The sequence below is a fragment of the Schistocerca cancellata genome, chromosome 2 (assembly GCF_023864275.1).
Source record: "Schistocerca cancellata isolate TAMUIC-IGC-003103 chromosome 2, iqSchCanc2.1, whole genome shotgun sequence".
NCBI lineage: Eukaryota > Metazoa > Arthropoda > Insecta > Orthoptera > Acrididae > Schistocerca > Schistocerca cancellata.
In genome coordinates, this window is record NC_064627.1 from 685769517 (window position 1) to 685794663 (window position 25147).

The 25147-nt window shown below is 38.8% G+C and overlaps 1 protein-coding gene across 1 annotated transcript in view; it reads left to right on the top strand.

Moving 5' to 3' along the window:
* The window catches only part of LOC126162428 (aconitate hydratase, mitochondrial-like), a 171195-nt gene that overhangs the window by 36716 nt on the left and 109332 nt on the right, over nt 1–25147 (top strand). Inside the window, exons 2-5 of the mRNA XM_049918930.1 lie at nt 19263–19423; nt 19947–20172; nt 23662–23787; nt 24735–24893. Of these exons, the coding sequence (XP_049774887.1) occupies nt 19263–19423; nt 19947–20172; nt 23662–23787; nt 24735–24893 (672 nt within the window). The remainder of the gene's footprint in view (nt 1–19262; nt 19424–19946; nt 20173–23661; nt 23788–24734; nt 24894–25147) is intronic.

The following is a 25147-nucleotide window of genomic DNA, read 5'->3' on the forward strand; positions in this document are numbered from 1 at the left end:
TGTGTCTCGCTCGCTTGTGCAGAATTTGTCATTTACGACCACCATCAGCTGTGGCAACTTACAAGTGGAATAGAAATTCACTAAATAACTTGCTACAGTCATGTTTAATGCTCACACTAGCAGAGCACTGAGAACATTTCTGAACACTGTTTGGCTATCAGTGAATGCATGATGTAGATGTGCAGAACAAGCCTAAACTCGACCACCATCGTTCGTGACTCCAACTACAGGCTAAGCGGTCAACTCCCTAGTCCTGAATTGGGAAAAGTCAGCAGACATCGGAAAGCTTTGCCCAGTGGTCATTTGGTTTTGGCTGCAGCCAACCTTAGCGAGCTAACAGTACTGTGTGAGGTACTCATTGTTGACTACAATGTAAACTGTATCATGTACTTCACTCTATTTTGTACTGCTCCCTTTCCTGGTACTCAGTGTATGTAATTGTTGGGGTTAGGATCAATATTGAACATGTAGTACATAAGATGATTTCAGTTTTGATTATGAACAACATTTAAGTGATCTTTACCTTCACATGTGACTTTTGATTTCATGGAAGCATGAAGCACAGGTTAAGTTGCCTACACTGCGGGAGGCAGGTGGGGCTGATTTCACCTGTATGGTTCCTGATCCCATAGCTCTCTTTAAAGTTGGACTTGCTTCTTCTGTCCCCCCCCACACACACACACACACTTGGCATCTGTCAGTTTACAGTTAACCCTTTAGTCAATAGGTGTTTTCCAGGAAAACAATGAAATACATGTTAGTATGCACCCTTTGGGAATAGCAGTGAATAAACCTGTTCAATTTATTATGCATTTCTAAGTCTACAATGAGGTATGGGGCAGTAAATATTCATACAAATGCATCAGGTGAAAAAGTTGTACAATATACATACAAAGTGCTTGATTTGTGACGGTATGTATTGTTATGTCATACCATTACCTCTGATGTAAAATATGTCTAAATTAAAAACATCTCCAGAAGGTCACAGTACCAGACAAATTAACCGCTATACATATATCAGTCTCACTTAAAGGGATAACAGAGTGTGTGGTTGAGGCTAGATCCATGTGCCCTAATTACTGGTATGGTTATGGGGATCCATACAAAAATATTTACTAAGTTTTCTCCTGACTGCACTTTTTTTAAATGTTTGTTGCATTAGCAAATGAGATTGCAGCAGGCCCCTGATCTGAGGTTGACAACAAAGACATGTTGTGCTTATGACGATATCCACTGGAGAACAGTACAGTAGGTACCAAACACTACTCGAATGGTAATTGTGTGTGTCCTTATATGCTGTAATTACACATAATTAAATAATTTAACAGTATTTCCGATATAGGAGCACATCCTTCAGCCCTGAAAAACCAGAATGGTATGGTTCTCATTGTGTAACATGTTGTCAAAACAATTGAGACAGTATCAGCAGTAGTGTCCTACTGATCTGGCGGCAGTAGGATGCTAATGACTCCCATAAATTGTGAAGAAGACATTGAAATATGTTACATTATCATGCAGTCAAACTTCCGGAAGAACAGTATTCAGCCATTTTTCTATGTACTTTTGTGGTTCTGGACAAGAAATTGTGCCAAAAAGGAAAGAAACATTGAAAGACTATACTTTTCCTTGTACTTCTGAAAAGAAAATTAAAATGTACCAGACTCAAGAGTTGTTGAAAGAATGTTATCACTTATATAAATCTGTACATTTTTGGATGCTGAGAGATCCATAAGTGTGCATCTCATGTGACTGCAAATTACATCTGTAGCCAACTAGACCACAAGAGCTATCTTTGGGCTCTTAAGATGAAGCTGAATAAGTGCATTCTAGTGACATTCAGCAATAAGTCCTCACAACTAGATATATCAGTAATTGACAGTCAATTGAAATTTTGAGCAACCAGTAAATAAGTATGTTTACAGGATGTGGTATCAAGCACTTGCTTTGGACATCTCAGTCCTGTTCCTGTATTCCACTGCTGAGCTAACACAGTGAACCTCTCACAGTGGTGTGAGAGAGAGCTGTCTAAATTCTCTTCTAATTTGATGTTAAGGACTTTTATTCCAAGTGGTAAATAATCTGTCATACACACAAAAGTGACTGAATCCACAAACTGCCCAAAACATGTTGCAACACCCTCATGACTTGTGTAGTTAAAAAAAAAAATGTTTGAACCCTATTTATCAGTCTTGTTTTGACTACTGGAAATCACTGCACACACCTCCCTGTGTAATGGACTTAAAACCAAAGATGTTTTCTTATTTCACGTCAGCTGAGTACACTGTATCTCCAACTGTAAATGACACAATACAGATTGGTGTATTGAAGTGCTCCGTCAGGCTTACACCATGCACACATCATCATTTTATGGAAAGAAGCAGTGTCAGTTTGACCTGCAACTGAATACTGAATCCACACTTAAATATTCACTCCTCTATGACGTAAATGTTTAGTAATGTATTTGAACCATCCTGCCAAAGTCCACCATCATGTTAGAAAATAGTGCACAGTTCTTGCCTGTTTGGTTCAATGTCCGTGAAAAATCCAGTTATATAACCTAAAACCTGCATTCCAGCTTCTCCTTTAGGTGCCAGGCTGCACCAGAACACTGTTTATTTTCTTCCCTAGTCATTCCACCAATGTGACTTAAATAGCAGATTTCTAAATGAATGTAAGCTATTGCACAACTCAGAATACCAGTATCTCTAATATTGATGATACCTGTAAGCAGTTGTATTTATAAAGCTAAAATAATGGAAAGATCTGTTTACTCTTTGTTGCAGTTGTGTTCAAAACTGCAACTAGTTCTTACTGCGTTTTGTATGAGAGAATTGTATTTCCAAGTTTCAACTTAAAAAAAAAAATTTTTTTTTTTTACAAAAATGCTGGATGCAAAATGACGTTGGCCTTAACAAAAAAGATTCACAAACATTAGCAGTACAAAGCTCACATGAATGCATTGCCAGAGTACAATGTTTTAAGGAAATGTGATGTTCAAGAACAACTTGATAACACCCACAGATAGCTGATTGAAAGACACAATGATCATATTCACAAAAATTGTTACATACTTTCTAAAACTGGAACTGAATACACATGTTGCTTTTGAGCTATAACTTCAAGGACATGTGGAATGCATTGGTGTAGGAAATATGAGTGAAACGACATCTTTATATATCCTTTTAGACTAGCTAGCTTTTACTGTAGGGAAAATCCCAGTATGGTGATTCAAAAGGTAATGTCATATTGAGAAGTTAAGTGTAGAAAAGCATTTTTAAACAGCTGCTATCGCAAGTGGAGGTCACTGTACGGAGGTGCAGAGAAATTTATTTCAAAACTAGAAATAATGCTAAACATTTGAGTGCAATGAAAAAGCTACTGTCCCTCTTTGTGGGAATTTTAACATAAATCTCCTGTGCAATAATAAGTTAAAGGTCATTTTCTGAATATTTTACAGAGTTTTAACATATTATCCCATATTATAGGCCATATTCGAATAACACATACATCACAGACTCTCATAGATAATATATTCTCTAACTTAGATTATAATGAAGTGGATTTAATTAACACTGACCTTGATTCATCTGATCACAGAGCACTTGTGATTACAGTTCCCAATGACTGAGAAAAGCAAGTTCACAGAACACATATAAAAGAATTTTTTCTGATAGGCAGATGTGCTATCAGAACCAAGTGTGAATAACGCATATACCACCTTTACTTCTATATTCATGTCACAGTTTAAAATGTTTTTCCCTAATAAGTTTTTGAGGTCTAAGTCTTCAGAACAAAAAATGCATAAACCTTAGATAATTACAGGTATTAGAATCTCCAGTTTAATAATGAGAAGGCTGAACCAAGAAATCAAACTGTCTACAGATCCACAGTTTGTGGTCTATGTAAAAACAAACACAAAAATATACCAAAAGGCAACAGCAAAGTCCAGGTTACTGCATAATGACAACTAAATCAGTAATCTGGATAACAAATGGGAAATTGTCAGAAGTGAAACTACACTAAACTTAAAATTCACAATATAAAAAATAATACAGATTTCAAGGGTTGCTTGTAGCATGAACATTCCTTCAACAAATGAACAGGGAGTAATTAGGGTCTATGAACTTAAAACCAAAACTGGTACCACATATAGATAAAGTACCAGTTTCAATCATAATAAGGACTGCAGTGCAGACTGCAAAACCTTTAGCACATATTGCAGATTTATCCTTTAGTGAACATGTGTTTCTTCAGTGAGACTAAAAATTGGAGACCGCCATAACAGAAAACTACTGTCCCATATCACTTCTTTCTACTGCCTTCAAAATATTAGAGAAACTGATGAAATTCAGAGCCACTAGTTACCTAGACAACAATGAACTTTGGAGAGAAACAAAAGTGTAGTATGAATTGATTTATATCTATCTAAAGCCTTCAATACCCTCTGCACAAAGTCCTCCTTGATCAACTGGAAGCAATGGATATTACAGGAAGAGCTACAATGTGGTTTCAGTACATCTCAAAAACAGATCACAGATTGTAGAGCTCATTACTGGTAAAAAAAGGGAGGTTGATTTCAAAAGGATAAGAAATTCCTTTAGGAGTATCCCAGGCCAGCATCTTAGGGTCACTACTCTTTCTGATACATGTGAATGATTTACAGTTACAATACTATATAGCCTAAATTGTGTCATATGCAGATGACATATGTCTAATAGTATTTAATTACACTGCTTATAAAATCCTGAAAAGTATTGGGACTTAGTTTAGCACAAATAAACTAACAATGACTGCAAAGAAAACAAATTACATAAAGTTTGGTAAAAAGAATCAGGATGAACACATTAATCTAGAAGTGGATGACAGACTAATAGAGAGAGTACAGTTTGAAAAATTGTTAGGGATGTGTATAGTAAAGTTATGAATTGACCATATAAGATTCCTTACACACAGACTTCACTTGCCCTGCTTTGCACTGAGAGTTATTGCAAATTTTTGCACTTTAGAAGGCACCAGAATGGCATACTTTAGATATTCTCATTCTGTTGCCTCATATGGAACAGTATTCTGGGCCAAGCTTAAAATTTAATTTAAAAGAAATTTATATCTTAGATAAATGGACTGTTTGATTGATTACCCACAGTCCTACACAATCTGACTGCAGATTGTATTTCAAGAAATTAGGTCTACTTATTCTGCCATATTTAAACATGTACTCTTAACCAAAACAAATCTAAGTAATATCTACACATATGCCAATGGTCACTAGTGTAACACAAGGAACAGGAGTGATCTCCAGATATAACAAAGAAAAAGAGCACGAACTCATTTTAGACTCGTGCAAGCTATATTGTTACTAAGCTATATAGTCCACTGCCTCAGTAAAGGACGATATAAATTTTAGGTAAGAATTTGAAAAATTTTTAACTGATAAATGTTTCTTTTCTGTGAATGAATATGTTGAAGATCAAGAAATGGTCCTATAAACTAATCTCCAATATATGTAATGCAGTTGTGTGACAAATCCTGTGACAAGTTTATATTTTCATATGTTTCAGTTTATACCATTCTACTTTACTAACTATATTACTATTTATTCTGTATGTAGCTATTACTGGGAAATGAATTACTATATGCTACTAACATGCAAAGAAATTGTAAATTTACTGTTATGTATTGTAGGCAATTTCACTTTGTGCATTCCTTGTTTTTGATTTTTGTGAATGAAAAGTTCAGTATCATTTGTATGATTCCATTGATGCTAAATATACAAATAAAATATGTGACTAACCAAATCCAAGAATTTTCTGTGGTCTTATAAATTTCACTGTTGTGATCAATGCTGCATTTAGCATTTACTATTTCCAGGCTACTATTTTCAAAAGCATCTCTAAGCGTATTCCAAATATGTACTTTCCAGTATGTGGGATGTTGCTCACTCTTGAGCGAATATTGCTGTCAATGTAATATGTTATAACTAAATAGACAACTGATATTTCAACACTCTCTTAGTTTGTTGTGGTTATCAAATATTATTTTATCTTAGAGTAAAGCTGTAGAATGGTTTTGGGATTAGTCCTTAAAAGCAATGTGTTGAAACATTTTCAGAATGATTTAAAAAACATTTCCTGGATACTGTGGATAAATCAGATAAAGTTATTTCAAAAAGTTATAATTATAAACATTCATCATTCAGATGTACAGACTCTTCTGAAGGACAAATAAAATTTTCTCAGTGTGATACAAAATGTTTACACCTATTTAACATAATGAACTTTTTAAAAAACTGAATATATTAATTACAAAAATTCATATCATAATATTGTATTACATCTAAATGGAACATTGGAAATCTAGATTAGATTAGATTAGATTTACTTTCATTCCAATTGATCCGTAGTGAGGAGGTCCTCCAGGATGTGGAACATGTCAGAAAAACAACAATACATGACAAATATTTACAACTAAAACAAATAAGCTAATGTACCATTCCACAGGTCCCAAGTGGAATGATTGTCATTTTTTAATGAACACTATATGAAAGCCATTTTACAAATAGTAATGCATTGAATTTAAATTAAAGAAGTTTTTTATTTATTTATAAGGTAATAAACATGTAATACAACTGCTGTAATACTTATTTACAATGAACATATTACTGCACTGAAATGGTGCAGAAGTTAGATTGTACTTACACACACACACACACACACACACACACACACACACACACACACACACACACACACACACACACACACCAAGAACACATTACTGCACTGAAATTGCGCTATATATATATATATATATATATATATATATATATATATATATATATATATATATATACCAAACAAAAGTGCTGGCAGGTCGATAGACACACAAACAAACACAAACATACACACAAAATTCAAGCTTTTGCAACAAACGGTTGCTTCATCAGGAAAGAGGGAAGGAGAGGGAAAGACAAAAGGATGTGGGTTTTAAGGGAGAGGGTAAGGAGTCATTCCAATCCCGGGAGGAGAAAGACTTACCTTAGGGAGAAAAAAGGACAGCTATACACTTGCACACACACACACACACATATCCATTCACACATATACAGACACAACCAGACATATTTAAAGACAAAGAGTTTAGGCAGAGATGTCAGTCGAGGCGGAAGTGCAGAGGCAAAGATGTTGTTGAATGACAGGTGAGGTATGAGTGGCGGCAACTTGAAATTAGTGGAGATTGAGGCCTGGTGGATAATGGGAAGAGAGGATATATTGAAGGGCAAGTTCCCATCTCCGGAGTTCGGATAGGTTGGTGGTAGTGGGAAGTATCCAGATAACCCGGACGGTGTAACATTGTGCCAAGATGTGCTGGCCGTGCACCAAGGCATGTTTAGCCACAGGGTGATCCTCATTACCAACAAACACTGTCTGCCTGTGTCCATTCATGCGAATGGACAGTTTTTGGCTGGTCATTCCCACATAGAAAGCGTCACAGTGTAGACAGGTCAGTTGGTAAATCACGTGGGTGCTTTCACACGTAGCTCTGCCTTTGATTGTGTCCAACTTCTGGGTTACAGGACTGGAGTAGGTGGTGGTGGGAGGGTGCATGGGACAGGTTTTACACCGGGGGCGGTTACAAGGGTAGGAGCCAGAGGGTGGTTTGGGGATTTCATAGGGATGAACCAAGAGGTTACGAAGGTTAGGTGGACGGTGGAAAGACACTCTTGGTGGAGTGGGGAGGATATCATGAAGGATGGATCTCATTTCGGGGCAGGATTTGAGGAAGTCGTATCCCTGCTGGAGAGCCACATTCAGAGTCTGATCCAGTCCCGGGAAGTATCCTGTCACAAGTGGGGCACTTTTGGGGTTCTTCTGTGAGAGGTTCTGGGTTTGAGGGGATGAGGAAGTGGCTCTGGTTATTTGCTTCTGTACCAGGTCGGGAGGGTAGTTGCGGGATGCGAAAGCTGTTTTCAGGTTATTGGTGTAATGGTTCAGGGATTCAGGACTGGAGCAGATTCGTTTGCCACGAAGGCCTAGGCTGTAGGGAAGGGACCGTTTGATATGGAATGGGTGGCAGCTGTCATAATGGAGGTACTGTTGCTTGTTGGTGGGTTTGATGTGGACGGATGTGTGAAGCTGGCCATTGGACAGATGGAGGTCAACGTCAAGGAAAGTGGCATGGGATTTGGAGTAGGACCAGGTGAATCTGATGGAACCAAAGGAGTTGAGGTTGGAGAGGAAATTCTGGAGTTCTTCTTCACTGTGAGTCCAGATCATGAAGATGTCATCAATAAATCTGTACCAAACTTTGGATTGGCAGGCTTGGGTAACCAAGAAGGCTTCCTCTAAGTGACCCATAAATAGGTTGGCATACGAGGGGGCCATCCTGGTACCCATGGCTGTTCCCTTTAATTGTTGGTATGTCTGGCCTTCAAAAGTGAAGAAGTTGTGAGTCAGGATGAAGCTGGCTAAGGTGATGAGGAAAGAGGTTTTAGGTAGGGTGGCAGGTGATCGGCGTGAAAGGAAGTGCTCCATTGCAGCGAGGCCCTGGATGTGTGGGATATTTGTGTATAGGGAAGTGGCATCAATGGTTACAAGGATGGTTTCTGGGGGTAACAGACTGGGTAAGGATTCTAGGCGTTCGAGAAAGTGGTTGATGTCTTTGATGAAGGATGGGAGACTGCATGTAATGGGTTGAAAGTGTTGATCTACGTAGGCGCGTTCTGTGGGGGCTTGGTAACCAGCTACAATGTGGCGGCCGGGATGTTTGGGTTTGTGAATTTTAGGAAGTAGGTAGAAGGTAGGAGTGCGAGGTGTCTGTGGGGTTAGGAGGTTGATGGAGTCAGGTGAAAGGATTTGTAGGGGGCCTAAGGTTCTGAGGATTCCTTGAAGCTCCGCCTGGACATCAGGAATGGGATTACCTTGGCAAACTTTGTATGTAGTGTTGTCTGAAAACTGACACAGTCCTGCAGCCACATACTCCCGATGATCAAGTACCACGGTCGTGGAACCCTTGTCAGCCGGAAGAATGATGATGGATCAGTCAGCTTTCAGATCACGGATAGCCTGGGCTTCAGCTGTGGTTATGTTGGGAGTAGGATTAAGGGTTTTCTAGAAAGATTGAGAGGCAAGGCTGGAAGTGAGGAATTCCTGGAAGCTTTGGAGAGGGTGATTTTGAGGAAGAGGAGGTGGGTCCCGCTGTGATGGAGGACGGAACTGTTCCAGGCAGGGTTCAATTTGGATAGTGTCTTGGGGAGTTGGATCATTAGGAGTAGGATTAGGATCATTTTTCTTTGTGGCAAAGTGATATTTCGAGCAGAGAGTACGGGTGTAGGACAGTAAATCTTTGACGAGGGCTGTTTAGTTAAATCTGGGAGTGGGGCTGAAGGTGAGGCCTTTGGATAGGACAGAGGTTTCGGATTGGGAGAGAGGTTTGGTGGAAAGGTTAACTACTGAATTGGGGTGTTGTGGTTCCAGATGATGATGATGATGATGTTTGGTTTGTGGGGCACTCAACTGCGTGGTCATCAGCGCCCGTACAATTTCCCAACCTTTGCTCAGTCCAATTTCGCCACTTTCCTGGATGATGATGAAATGATGAGGACAACACAAACACCCAGTCATCTCGTGTGGTTCCAGATTGTGTTGATTGGAATTTTGAGGTTTTGGAAGTGGGAGATTGAAGTGGGAGACTGAAGTGGAGCTGGAAGTGGGAGATTGAGTAGATGGGAGAGACTGGGTCTGTGTGCAATGAGAGGAGGTTGAGGTTTGTTGGAAAGGTTGTGGAGGGTGAGTGAGTTGCTTTTTCTGGAGGTGGGAAACCAGGAGATTGGATAGTTTTTTGAGGGGGAGGGTGGCATGCTGTTCTAATTTGCGGTTGGCCTGTAGGAGGATGCTATGACAGCCGGTGTGGATGTGGGAGAGGAAAGACTGAGGACTTTGATTAGGGATAGGAGTTGACGGGTGTGTTCATTGGCTGAGTCGATGTATAGGTGAAGGATTGGGCGGCTGAGGGCTATGGATTGTGCAGTTTGGAACTGGTATAGGGACTGATGGAAAGAAGGATTACAGCCAGAGATGGGAACTTTGAGTGTGAGGACTTTGGGGGTAATGCCAAATGTCAGACAAGCCTGAGTAAATAAAATATGGCTTCCCATTATCCACCAGGCCTCAATCTCCGCTAATTTCAAGTTGCCACCACTCATACCTCACCTGTCATTCAACATCTTTGCCTCTGCACTTCCGCCTCGACTGACATCTCTGCCCAAACTCTTTGTCTTTAAATATATCTGCTTGTGTCTGTATATGTGTGGATGGATATGTGTGTGTGTGCAAGTGTATACCTGTCTTTTTTTCTCACTAAGGTAAGTCTTTCCGCTCCCGGGATTGGAATGACTCCTTACCCTCTCCCGTAAAACCCACATCCTTTCATCTTTCCCTCTACTTCCCTCTTTCCTGACGAAGCAACCGGGGGTTGCGAAAGCTCGAAATTTTGTGTGTGTGTTTGTGTGTTTTTTTTTTTTTATTGTGCCTATCTACCAGCACTTTCCCGTTTGGTAAGTCATGGAATCTCTGTTTTTAGTATACATTTTCCCATGTGGAATGTTTCTTTCTATTATATATATATATATATATATATATATATATGTATATGCTTGTGTCTGTATATGTGTGGATGGATATGTGTGTGTGTGTGCGATTGTATACCTGTCCTTTTTTCCCCCTAAAGTAAGTCTTTCCGCTACCGGGATTAGAATGACTCCTTACCCTCTCCCTTAAAACCCAAATCCTTTCGTCTTTCCCTCTCCTTCCCTCTTTCCTGGCGAGGCAACCGTCGGTTGCGAAAGCTAGAATTTTGTGTGTATGTTTGTGTGTCTATCGACGTGCCACCGCTTTCATTTGGTAAGTCACATCATCTTTGTTTTTTAATATATATATATATATATATATATATATATATATATATATATATATATATATATATATATATAAAATAGAGGGAAACATTCCACGTGGGAAAAATATATCTAAAAACAAAGATGATGAGACTTACCAAACAAAAGCGCTGGCAGGCCGATAGACACACAAACAAACACAAACATACACACAAAATTCAAGCTTTCGCAACAAACAGTTGCTTCTTCAGGAAAGAGTGAAGGGAGGGAAAGATGAAAGGATGTGGGTTTTAAGGGAGAGGGTAATGAGTCATTCCAATCCCGGGAGCTGAAAGACTTACCTTTGGGGGAAAAAAAAGGACAGGTATACACTCGCACACACACACATATCCATCCGCATATACAAAGACACAAGCAGACATTTGTAAAGGCTTGTGTCTGTGTGTATGCGGATGGATATGTGAGTGTGTGCGAGTGTATACCTGTCCTTTTTTTCCCCCTAAGGTAAGTCTTTCTGCTCCTGGGATTGGAATGACTCCTTACCCTCTCCCTTAAAACCCACATCCTTTCGTCTTTCCCTCTCCTTCCCTCTTTCCTGACAAAGCAACCGTTTGTTGCAAAAGCTTGAATTCTGTGTGTATGTTTGTGTTTGTTTGTGTGTCTATTGACCTGCCAGTGCTTTTGGTTGGTAAGTCTCATCATCTTTGTTTTTATATATATATAGAATCTGATCCAGTCCCGGAAAGTATCCTGTCACAAGTGGGGCACTTTTGGGGTTCTTCTGTGGGAGGTTCCGGGTTTGAGGAGATGAGGAAGTGGCTCTGGTAATTTGCTTCTGTACCAGGTCGGGAGGGTAGTTACGGGATGCGAAAGCTGTTTTCAGGTTGTTGGTGTAATGGTTCAAGGATTCCGGACTGGAGCAGATTCGTTTGCCACGAAGACCTAGGCTGTAGGGAAGGGACCGTTTGATGTGGAATGGGTGGCAGCTGTCATAATGGAGGTTTGGTGTGGACGGACGTGTGAAGCTGGCCATTGGACAGGTGGAGGTCAACGTGAAGGAAAGTGGCATAGGATTTAGAGTAGGACTAGGTGAATCTGATGGAACCAAAGGAGTTGAGGTTGGAGAGGAAATTCTGGAGTTCTTCTTCACTGTGAGTCCAGATCATGAAAATGTCATCAATAAATCTGTACCAAACTTTGGGTTGGCAGGCCTGGGTAATCAAGAAGGCTTCCTCTAAGCGACCCATAAATAGGTTGGCATACGAGGGGGCCATCCTGGTACCCATGGCTGTTCCCTTTAATTGCTGGTATGTCTGGCCTTCGAAAGTGAAGAAGTTGTGGGTCAGGATGAAGCTGGCTAAGGTAATGAGGAAAGAGGTTTTAGGTAGGGTGGCAGGTGATCGGCGTGAAAGGAAGTGCTCCATCACAGCGAGGCCCTGGACATGCGGAATATTTGTGTATAAGGAAGTGGCATCAATGGTTACAAGGATGGTTTCCGGGGGTAACAGACTGGGTAGGGATTCCAGGCGTTCGAGAAAGTGGTTGGTGTCTTTGATGAAGGATGGGAGACTGCATGTAATGGGTTGAAGGTGTTGATCTACGTAGGCAGAGATGCGTTCTGTGGGGGCTTGGTAACCAGCTACAATGGGACAGCCGGGATGATTGAGTTTGTGAATTTTAGGAAGAAGGTAGACGGTAGGGGTGCAGGGTGTTGGTGGGGTCAGGAGGTTGATGGAGTCAGGTGAAAGGTTTTGTAGGGGGCCTAAGGTTCTGAGGATTCCTTGAAGCTCCACCTGGACATCAGGAATGGGATTACCTTGGCAAACTTTGTAAGTAGTGTTGTCTGAAAGCTGATGCAGTCCCTCAGCCACATACTCCCAACGATCAAGTACCACAGTCGTGGAACCCTTGTCCGCCGGAAGAATGACGATGGATTGGTCAGCCTTCAGATCACGAATAGCCTGGGCTTCAGCAGTGGTGATGTTGGGAGTAGGATTAAGGTTTTTTTTAAGAAGGATTGAGAGGCAAGGCTGGAAGTCAGAAATTCCTGGAAGGTTAGGAGAGGGTGATTTTGAGGAAGAGGAGGTGGGTCCTGCTGTGACGGAGGACGGAACTGTTCCAGGCAGGGTTCAATTTGGATAGTGTCTTGGGGAGTTGGATCATTAGGAGTAGGATTAGGATCATTTTTCTTCGTGGCAAAGTGATATTTCGAGCAGAGAGTACGGGTGTAGGACAGTAAATCTTTGACGAGGGCTCTTTGGTTAAATCTGGGAGTGGGGCTGAAGGTGAGGCCTTTGGATAGGACAGAGGTTTCGGATTGGGAGAGAGGTTTGGTGGAAAGGTTAACTACTGAATTGGGGTGTTGTGGTTCCAGATTGTGTTGATTGGAATTTTGAAGTTTTGGAGGGAGTGGAGCTGGAAGTGGGAGATTTCGTCTTTCCCTCTCCTTCCCTCTTTCCTGATGAGGCAACCGTTGGTTGCGAAAGCTTTAATTTTGTGTGTATGTTTGTGTGTCTATCGACATGCCAGCGCTTTCGTTTGGTAAGTCACATCATCTTTGTTTTTAGATATATTGATGTGACTTACCAAACGAAAGCGCTGGCACGTTGATAGACCCACAAACATACACACAATATATATATATATATATAAATCAGTTGGTTTTACTGAGAAATTCATCAATGGAGTAGAAGGAGTTGGCCACCAATAAATCCTTTAGGCTTCTCTTAAATTGAATTTCATTGGTTGTTAAGCTTTTTATGGCTGATGGCAAGTTATTGAAAATGTGTCTTCCTGAATAATGCACACCATTTTGTACAAGACTACGTGACTTTAAATCCTTGTGAAGATTATTCTTATTTCTAGTATTGATTCCATGAATTGAGCTGTTGGTTTGAAAAAGTGATCTATTTTTAATGACAAATTTCATTAAGGAATAAATATATTGGGAAGCAGTAGTTAGTATCCCAAGTTCCCTAAACAGGCTTCTGCAGGATGTTCTTGAGTTCACACCACATATAACTCTTACTGCACCTTTTTGTGCCTGGAAAACTTTAGCTTGGCTTGATGAATTACCCCAAAAAATAATCCCATATGGCATTATGGAACGAAAGTAAGCATAGTATGCCAGATTTTTCATTTTTATATCCCCTATGTCTGAGAAAATTCGCATTGCAAACAGAGATTTGTTAAGACACTTCAGCAGTTCTGTGGTGTGCTCCTCCCAGTTGAATTTCTTATCAAGCTGTAATCCCAATAATTTAAGACTGTCCACTTCTTCTATCTTCTTGTCATCTTATGTTAGACATATACTTGTGGGACACCCCTTACAAGTTCTGAACTGCATGTAGTGTGTTTTTTCAAAGTTTAGTGACAAAGAATTGGCTAGGAAACAGTGATTAATGTCCACAAATATTTTATTAGCTGATCTTTCTAAGACTACGCTTGATTTGCTATTTATTGCAATGTTTGTATCATTGGCAAACAAAACGAACTTGGCATCTGGTAATGTTACTGATGAAAGGTCATTGATATACACAAGAAAAAGTAAGGGCTCCAAAATGGAACCTTGTGGGACCCCACATGTAATTAGTTCCCAGTTGGATGATACCTGATAGCTTGATACATGTCTCTTTCCTACTAACACCCTTTGTTTCCTGCCAGAGATATAAGATTTGAACCATTTTACAGCATTTCCTATTACACTATAATACTCTAATTTACTTAAAAGGATATTATGATTTACACAGTCAAATGCCTTTGACAGATCGCAAAATATACCAGTTGCCTGCAATTTTTTGTCTAATGAATTAAGCACATTTTCACTGTAAGTGTAGATAGCCTTCTCAATATCAGAACCTTTTACAAATCCAAACTGTGGCTTTGACAGTATGTTATTTGAGATAAGATGGTTATAAAGCCAACTGTACATTACTTTTATGAAAATTTTTGAGAATGCTGGCAACAGTGAAATTGGATGGAAATTTGATGCTATTTCTTTATCTCCCTTCTTAAACAGTGGCTTAACTTCAGCAAATTTCAGCCATTCAGGAAATATTCCACTGATAAATGACTGGTTACACAGATAGCTTAAAATGTTACTTAGCTCAGAATCACATTCTTTAATTAACTTTGTTGATATTTCATCATACCCACTAGAAGTTTTTGATTTTAAAGATTTTATGATGGACATTATTTCTGTTGGGGTAGTGAGGGTCAAATTCATATTATGGAAGTTGCTTGAAATTTCTGGTCTGAGGTATTCCATAGCAGCATCTACCGAACCTCACAACCCCATCTTTTTGGTAACAGTTATAAAATGTTTATTAAAAAGTTCTGCAACACTATACAAATCTGTCACCAATGTATCATTTACTCTTAATGCTATTTGTTCCTCTTTATGTCTGATTCTACCGGTCTACTCCTTCACTATATCCCATATTGTCTTTATTTTGTTATCTGATATGACTATATTTTCCTTGTAATATATTTGCTTTGACATCCATATTACAGTCTTTAATATTTTGCAGTATTTCTTGTAATGTGCTATAGCATCAACATCGGAACTGTTTCGGATTGACAGATACAGTTTTCTTTTTGTTTTACAAGATACCCCTATTCCTCGAGTAATCCATGGCTTTTTTTTTTTTTGTAGACTTTGCTCTAACCTTGGTAAGTTTTGGGGGAAAACAGTGTTCGAATTATGTAAGCACTTTATTAGCAAAAGTGTTATATTTTTCATTCATGCCATGAGCGCTGTAAACATCAGTCCAGTGAATGTCTCTGAGGAGTGTCCTAAAATAATCAATTTTTGGCTTATTGATTACCCTCTTGAGCTCAGATTTAACAGATTTTATATCCTGTTTAGTATTAACACTTAACAGAAGGAACTGCATGTCATGGTCTGAGAGAGTCTAAGCAGATCGAACTGGAATCATATGAAATGCTGTGTCATAATGGGACCTTGTAGTTCAAACAGAAGAGGTAACAAGAAAATAAAACCAGATAACACTACCAGAGACAATCCATGTTGTGGATGATGTAAGGCTTTCATTATTACTTTCAGTGGGAGTTGGGGTAAATGTGGGAAGGTCAATGGGGAATGTATATGACCTGTCTGAGTTTGACCAAGGGCATATTGCAATGGTCTAGAGGCTTGGCACAAGCCTTCTGTAAAGTGTATGACTTCTTATGTGTTTGAGGACTGCTGTGGTGAGTGTCTTCAGCAGGTGGTAAAAACAAGGTGAGACCATGTCCAGGTGCTGTGTGGTTGGCAAGTGTGATTATTTTAATTATTTCATTTTATTCACTGCACAAATAAAAATCAGACTATCGCATTATAATGTTTTTCTGCTGACCTCAATGTGATTTCTACATTTTTTGTAGTTTTTCTTACCAAACAGCAATGCTAATTGACATGGTGATTAGAAAAGTCGTTACTGTTGCCAGCACAATATGAAATTTTAAATCAAGGACAGTGCAAGTCATAAAAATACTCACTTGTAAGATGCCTGGCGAGAACTGAGCACAAATTATGACAAACTACTAGAATTTCTGAAAAAAGAGTTCTCTGTCTGAAGTTACAGTACCAGCCCAGCATTTCAATTTTGGCTACATGTGTTTCATCATTTAATGCCACATGTTATTTACTACAGAGTCAATTACAAAAATGATTGGTGGACCCACTGACTGCACATTTTGAAAGTCCCATTCAGAAAATCCAAGACAGCATCTTTGACACAATGTATAATTGTAGAGTGCTGCTGCATCCTACAAAGATACAAATTTTGGAAAACGATATTCCAAAATCTGTTTCTGTGATATTCCAAAACTGTTTATGTGAAGGAAGTATGTGACACAATTATTGCTCAGATTGACTTCTCAGGACATTTAGCTGCATCAAATTTATCTAATTTTGAAGAGTTTGTATTATATCAAGTCAGTTTTGGTAGAGGTCATGTGAAATATATGCCTCTCTTGAATGAAGTAAGCTAAGAAAGAGATGCAGATACTTTCCACAAATAAATAGCTTGAAACTCTCAGAGGGGTTGTCTGATAACTGTAGTTCCTGTTTGAAACTAATCTGCAGAACCATGTTACAGAAGTAATTTAACTTCTTAAAATGACTGTTACCGTACAAATGACAACACCTGGGCTTTCTCTCTCCTGGAAAGCATTATGAGCCAAAAGCAAATACCAGTATTAGAAATACTCTCCATTGAGAGGGACTTAACATGCCACATCATAGGTTTCAATATACGTGTCATTGACATATTCCCTGCTTTTAAGAAGAGACACAAGAAATACACTTAAGTATACACTGATCAGCCAGAACATTATGACCACCTACCTAATAGCTGGTATGTCTGCCTTTGGTATGGATAAAAGCAGCGATGCATCATGGCATGGAAGCAATGAGGCCTTGGTTGGTTGCTGGAGGGAATTGGCACCAGATCTGCAGACACAAGTCACCTAATTCCTGTTAATTCTGGGAATGAGCTCTGATGCCATGCTCGATCATATCCCAGATATGTTCAGTTGATTTCTGGAGGGCCAGCATATCAACTGGTACTCGCCACTGTGTTCCTTGAACCACTCCATCTCACTCCTGGCCTTTGACGTGGTGCATTATCTTGTTGAAAAATGTCACTGCTATCAGGAAACATGATCGTCATGAAGGGGTGCATGGGGCCTCGCACAAGCTCCACTGGACCCATAGATACCCACGTGAATGTTCCCCAGAGCATAGAGAAACTGCTGCCAGCTTGTCTCCATCCCACAGTACAGGTGTCAATGAGCTGTTAACCTAGAAGACGATGGATTCATGCCCTACCATCGGCATGATGAAGAAGGTATCTGAATTTATCAGACCATACAGTGCTCGGCCACTGTGCCAACACCTAGTGCAGATGGTCATATGTCCATTTCAGTCATAATTGCCGATGTTGCAGTGTTAACATTGGCACATCCATGAGTTGTCGGCTGCGGAGGCCCATCATTAGGAGTGTTCGGTGTACTGTGTTCAGACACATTTGCACTCTGTGCAGCATTAATGTCTGAGGTTAGTTCCACCACAGTTTCTTGCCTGTCCTCCTTTACCTGTTTGTCCAGCCTACAATGTCCAACATTTGTAATGACGGATGGCCCCCAACCCCATGACATCTGGATGTGGTTTCACCACATGTTAAAGACACTCATCACAGCACTCCTTGAACACCCAACAAGTTGTGCAGTTTCCTAAATGCTTGTGCCAAGCCTCTGGGCCATCACAACCTCCTATCACCTGGACAGGTTTATATCGATAGTAGGTCTGTGGTCACCATGTTCTGGCTGATCAGTGTATTTTCCTATAGCATTTATTACGTTACTCATTATACACAGATCAGCCAGACCATTATGACAACTGACCTACTATTGATATAAACCTTTCCAGGTGACAGCAGTGTCACCTGCTGAGGAATCACTGCTAGTCAGACACATGTATTGCACTTGTAATATCAGTGAGGGTGCTGTCCGGATTGTCTTCAACATGTGGCAAAAACAAGGTGAAACCATGTCCAGATATTGAGGGGTTGGCCAGTGTGATATTTTAATTATTTCATTTATCTCTACTATTCACATTCTGAATACCACCCTTTTCTTGGGAAACAATTTCTGTCCAGTATTACATTACAAAGCACAATGCAACCTGTTACCTGTATATTGTATTTCATAGTCTGTGTTCAATTATTCATTAGATACTCGCATTATATATGCTGTCTAAGCTGCCTGAGTTTATGTGATGAAAAATTTCCTTCACTGCTTACAGCACCAATCTATTTCTATTATTCTTTCTTCTGTAGTCACACAAAAAGTAACTTCACCAGCTGAATATTTTGACTCCCTTTGTATGATACTTCCAAATACATGAATAATGTTTGCTGTAATTTCTTCATTCTCTGCAAATCATACCCTCTCCTACAGTCTCCCCCTCACATTACCCCTATTTTTCACTGAATGAAAGTAATAATGAAAACCTTACATCATCCACAACATGGATTGTCTCTAGTAGTGTTACCTGATTTTATTTTTTAGTTACCTCTTCTGTTTGAACTGAGAGATCCCACTATGATAAAGCATTTCATATGATCCCAGTTTGATCTGCTTACACTTCTACGTTTTCCATATTCCATTTAGATGTAATACAATATTATTTATATGAATTTTCATAATTAATATATTCATTTGGTTAAAAAGTGGTTTTCATCTTTCAGTTCCTTACTTTTGTGTACATAGTATACTGTAAAAACTTTTTACATAGAGAAGTGCTTGAAGTAGGCATTTCTCTGCAGTGTTAAAAGTGATGCACATGATTACCACATTTTCCAAACAGGGAATTCGATGGCTGGACACTTGTACGGATATTCAGCTAAGATGCTTCCATGTTTCACCCCTTGCTGCTGCAGCTCGCAAAATCGCTATGAGCAGATTTGACAAAGAAAATTACATACCATATCAGAAACTTGAAGAGAACATTGGTATTGTTAAAAGGAGGTGGGTATCACTGAATTTTTAATAACATTTAACATTTGTTCTTTAATGTGTGATAAAACCTGTAAAACATACCTGATCTTTGATGAAATTTTGTCAGTGTCATACAAAATGTATAGGCTTATTTAACATTTATTTAATATACTTACTGAATATCAAATGTTCAAATGTGTGTGAATTCCTAAGGGACCAAACTGCTGGGGTCTTCAGTCACTAGTTACACACTACTTAAACTAACTTACGCTAAGAACAACACACACACCCATGCCTGAGGGAGGACTCAAACTGCCGGCGGGAGGGGCCGCGCAGTCCGTGACATGGCGCCTCAAACTGCACGGCCACTCTGCATGGCTAATGAATATCCTTATATGTGTTATACCAAACATATTTGTTCACTGAAGCCCAAACAATAAAGTAGTATCAATTCAGTGTCAGTGCCAATGTTCAGAGCATTATTAGCATATTCTGATACTTAACACATTAAAAGTATGAAATAGTGCATGTATTTTCTTTGGATTCAATGTAGGCTTGGTCGACCTTTGACACTGTCAGAGAAAGTTCTGTATTCTCACCTGGATGAGCCAGACAAGCAGGACATTCAGCGTGGCACAAGCTATCTTCGGCTGAAGCCAGATCGTGTTGCAATGCATGATGCTACTGCACAAATGGCAATGCTACAGTTCATTTCATCAGGTGTACCAAAAGTTGCTGTCCCATCAACAATACATTGTGATCACCTTATTGAGGCACAGGTATGTATCATTTACAATAAAAGACTGTCCATTAGAAGATAAGTGGCTTATAGAGTGACCATGTAACAGGTCAAGCTACACCTATACTCTGGAAACCATTGTGAAGTGCTTGGCACAGGATACATCCCATTGTACTAGTTATTAGGGTTTCCTCCCATGTTTGAATGCCTCTGTGGGTGCAGTAATTATTCTAATCTTGTCCTCATGATCCCTATGTGACTGATACGTAAGGGGTTATAGTGTATTCCAACAATCATCATCTAAAGCCATATCTTGAAATTTTGTTAGTAGACTTTCTCAGCATAGTTTACATCTATCTTCAAGAGTCTGCCAGTTCAGTTTCTTCAACAGCTCTGAAACACTCTCCCATGGGTTAAACAAACCTGTGACCATTCATGCTGCCCTTCTCTGTACATGTTCAATATCTCCTGTTAGTCCTATTTAGTATGAGTCCAACACACTCTAGAAGTGGTTGCACAAGTAATTTGTAAGCAATCTCCTTTGTAGATTGACTTCATTACAGATAACAGAATTGTCTGCAAAAGTCTGAGGTTGCTATTAATATTGTGAGTAAGGTCATTAATATATAATTCAAACAGCAAGGGTCCCAACACACTGGGGCACATCAAAAGTTCCTTCTACATCTGATGATGACTCTCTGTCCAAGGTAACATGCTGTGTCCTCCCTATCAAAAAGTTCTCAATCCAGTCTCCATAACACATAAACTGGAAGACCAGAAGTAAAAAAAAATCCAAAGATAAACCACAGTAAACAATAGTCATAAAATTTCATGTATGGAAAATATCAAAGATGAGGTAAATATACAATAACCATACAGAAAGAAGTGAAGACTTTATCAGCTTTAAACAACAAAGATCTCAAATATAAAAAATGATAAGAGCAGTCTAAAGGAAGTTGAAAGAAACCAGCTATTACTAACTGGAGAATACTTCCAAAAGAACAACACCATGAACGTCTACAAAACTTTTAAACAAAGCCTACAAACATTCCAACCACCTACCTTTTGCTTCAAGAATGAAGATGAAAAATTAGCCCTAAATAACAAAGAAAACTGTGAAATAATAGAAAGCTATTCAATAAGTTGCTAAATTGTGAGGAACCAAAAGCAAACTTTTCAGAAACCAGCATGGATGAAATCCAAAATATCATTAAGGATATGCAGAATGACAAGACCCCCAAGTAAGATTGAGTAAGTGCTGAAATGCATGAAATTGCAGATGCAGGAACAGTCAAGAAGCTACATGGAGGCTTTAAAAAAATCTGGGAGACAGAAGCTATACCAGAAGATGGGAAAACAGCATTAATTTACACAATCTATAAAACCAGAGATAAAACTGACTGCAAGAACTATAGAGGAATATCCCTCTTTCCAGTGGCTTACATAATTATTTTAAAAGCATTACAAAATTGATGAACGCCAACTCGCTCAGCAATTAGGAGAATGCCAGGAAGCTTTAGAAAAGGACAATCCTATGTGGAACAAATTTTAAATCAGAAATTCTTAATCAGATATAGATGAATGATATACCGTATATAAGCATTTATGCAACATTTGTAGACTTAAAAAAAGCGTATGATTCAATTTATGGCAAAACATTTTTCAACACCTTAATAGAGTTTGAAGCTGACAACAATTTAGTGGCAATCATAAACGATACATTCACAACTACAAAATGCAAAATTAAGTTTTTAGGCGAAACTTCCAAGGCTTTTGAGATCAAAACTGGTGTAAGGCAGATAGATGGACAATCGCCACTGCTGTTCAATTGTGTGCTGGAAAAGGCAATTGGGGAATTGAGTAAAAGAAGAGAAGAAGGAACTAGAAGAATCACAGTTGAGAGAATAGGGCATAACATGAGTTTTGATTGTCTGGCTTTTGCAAATGATCTTGTCAAATTTACTGAATCTGTAGTAGATGCAACAATGCAGATAAATCTCCTACAAGAAACAGCTTCAAATGCAGGCCTACATATATATTTTGAAAAAACAGAGTACATGACAGATTGGGCCGAACTCTTTGCCTTTACAAATGTCTGCTTGTGTCTGTGTATGTGCGGATAGAGATGTGTGTGTGTGCGAGTGTATACCTGTCCTTTTTTCCCCCTAAGGTAAGTCTTTCCGCTCCTGGGATTGGAATGACTCCTTACCCTCTCCCTTAAAACCCACATCCTTTCGTCTTTCCCTCTCCTTCCCTCTTTCCTGATGAAGCAATCGTTGGTTGCGAAAGCTTGAATTTTGTGTGTATGTTTGTGTTTGTTTGTGTGTCTATCAACCTGCCAGTGCTTTTGTTCGGTAAGTCACATCTTCTTTGTTTTTAGATAGAGTTTTCCCAAGTAGAATGTTTCCCTCTATTATATATATAATATCATGCACATAATACAAGAATAAAAAGTGACTATGATATAGAATGAAGTAGGCTTAATTAACAGACAAAGAACCTTTAAATGCTGGGCACATACTGTACAACAGTTAACCACAATGTATAAAGATGATAGAAAGTATGTCTCTTTTTCAAAGAAAATTAAAAAGACATCTGATCAATAGTTTCCCTTACAGTGTTATTGAATATCTTAAAATAAAAAATTAAATAGTGTGTCAGTACACATTTCTTATAATGTACTTTTAATGACTTTTTTGTGAAAATGTACATCTTAATGCAAATAGCAAATATATGTAACAGACAGACTATAAATACAATCATACATAAATTGGTATGCATCACTGTATTTTTCTGTTGTGTATGTGAAATTTATGTAAACATGAAGTGTCCAATATCGTTGTAAGAAATGATCCACAGACAAATAAAGAATAAGTTATTTCATGTCATCCTTGGTAAATTGAACTCCTCTCACATCTATATACTTCTGTGAAACTAATAATAATAGAATCTGAAAAATAAATTAAGGTCCGCAATTGGTGATATACATCTTCATGTATGAGTACATCCACATCTATACTCTGTGAATTACTTAAAGTTCATGGCATAGAGTACCTTTTATAATAAATGGTGTCCTTATGCCTAGAAATACATTTTAGCTTACAAGGTTTTTATCATTATATAATGAGGTGGAATATTCAGTTAAATGTAACTTATTTCCATGTGAAACTCAGTGCAGCATTAGAATCAGCACACCAGAAATATCACTCTGAATAATTAATATAAGTGGGAAACAGTTAAATGGACGTCTGAATATCTGAACACCTCCCTCATGTAGACTACTTTAAAAAGTACAGGATTTGAGAAATAACCAAAGGGAAAAAGAAGCAGAATTAGTTATTAATAGGAGTGTGTGTGTGTGTGTGTGTGTGTGTGTGTGTGTGTGTGTGTGTGTGTGTGTGTATGTACATGCATGCATGCATACATGAAGTGTATATACTGACTGCAGAGCGATAATTTGTATTCCACTTGAATTTATCATTGTCATATTTACAAGAACAGTAGCTGAGTGAGACTTGGAACATTCTAGGTGGGTGATGAAAAAGACCTTGCAAGAGCCCAAAATATAAATAAAGAAGTATATGATTTTCTGTGTTCAGCTGGTGCCAAGTATGGAGTTGGAGTATGGAAACCTGGTGCTGGGATTATTCATCAGGTTAGTTTACTCCTCACGCTTTTCAGTTTAAAAAAAAGTCAGTGCTAATATTAATTTATCTCAGAAACTAGAAAAACTGCAGCATCTCTTACGACAAGTCATAGCTACTCTTAGCTAGGAATAAGCATTAGTAACAATGGATTTATATGAGAGCTCAGTTCTGCCACAGGTACTGAGAATGGATGATGGTATTAGGAAGTGCAGCAAGTATCTTAGTGCTGGCATAATATGACATGCTTAACTTTTCAATTTCACCAGAGATATAGGGGCTTGTGCTACTTTACAGTAGCAAAAATCTGTATATCCTTTTTCTTCTAGTAAAATACAGGATACCCAAACGTTAAGAACAGAAGTTATACAGATGCAGAAGATCCTAATCAGAGTGCTTTATGATAAGATACTAATTCTTGGAGTTGATGCTGAGTCTTTTAATGACATAAACAACTGACATCTTACAGCAATAAGTAAAAAAAAAAGCAGCTGTTCAGTGTGATAACTGCCAGTCTCAGTCCATGCTTAACAATATTTTGAAGTGTCTCTGTTGTCTAATGTGTTCCAAGTAGACCACCTTTGGGTTGGATCCTTACAATATTATTGCCTCCAAAATCCCTGGGCTGGATCATTATAAAACTTCTCTCTCTCTCTACTCTCTTTCCTCCTCTGTCTCCCCACCCTGCCCAGCCCCTTCTCTCTCTCTCTCTCTCTCTCTCTCTCTCTCTCTCTCTCTCTCTCTCTCTCCCACTCCCTCCTTCCCGTCAGTCCCAACCCCCAGCCACCCTCTGCTACTCCTTTTCTGTTTTCCAATCAGGCAGTTTTCCATGTTACATCATCGTGCATGTAAGTAGAGTTGTGAAAGCTGAAATATGTCAGCCGCTGTTTGTTTTATGATGTTTATAGAGTACTGGAATTTTGGAATTGCACATGATGGTAGTTTCCTTGTTTTGTAGATAATCCTTGAGAATTATGCATTCCCAGGACTGTTACTGATTGGAACGGACTCTCATAGCACAAATGGTGGAGGGCTTGGTGCCCTCTGTATTGGAGTTGGTGGAGCTGATGCTGTTGACGCAATGGCCAATATTCCATGGGAGCTCAAATGCCCTAAGGTAAGTATACAACCAAGGAAATATAAATTACAGAATGATTCTGCAGTCTTCAATATGCTGAGATTCAGAATGCCACATTATATTTTAAAACATACTCTCTTTCCAAAGAGTACTTTTCTCTTCACTGTGTTAAAGTGTGCTATTAAGGTTGAATTCTGTTGATAAGATCTTTTTCACATGTATTTGTGCTTTCTTTGAATAACATTTAGCCTATGATTCAAGAGCTTCCCCCTTTTCCACTCACAAAACCTCCC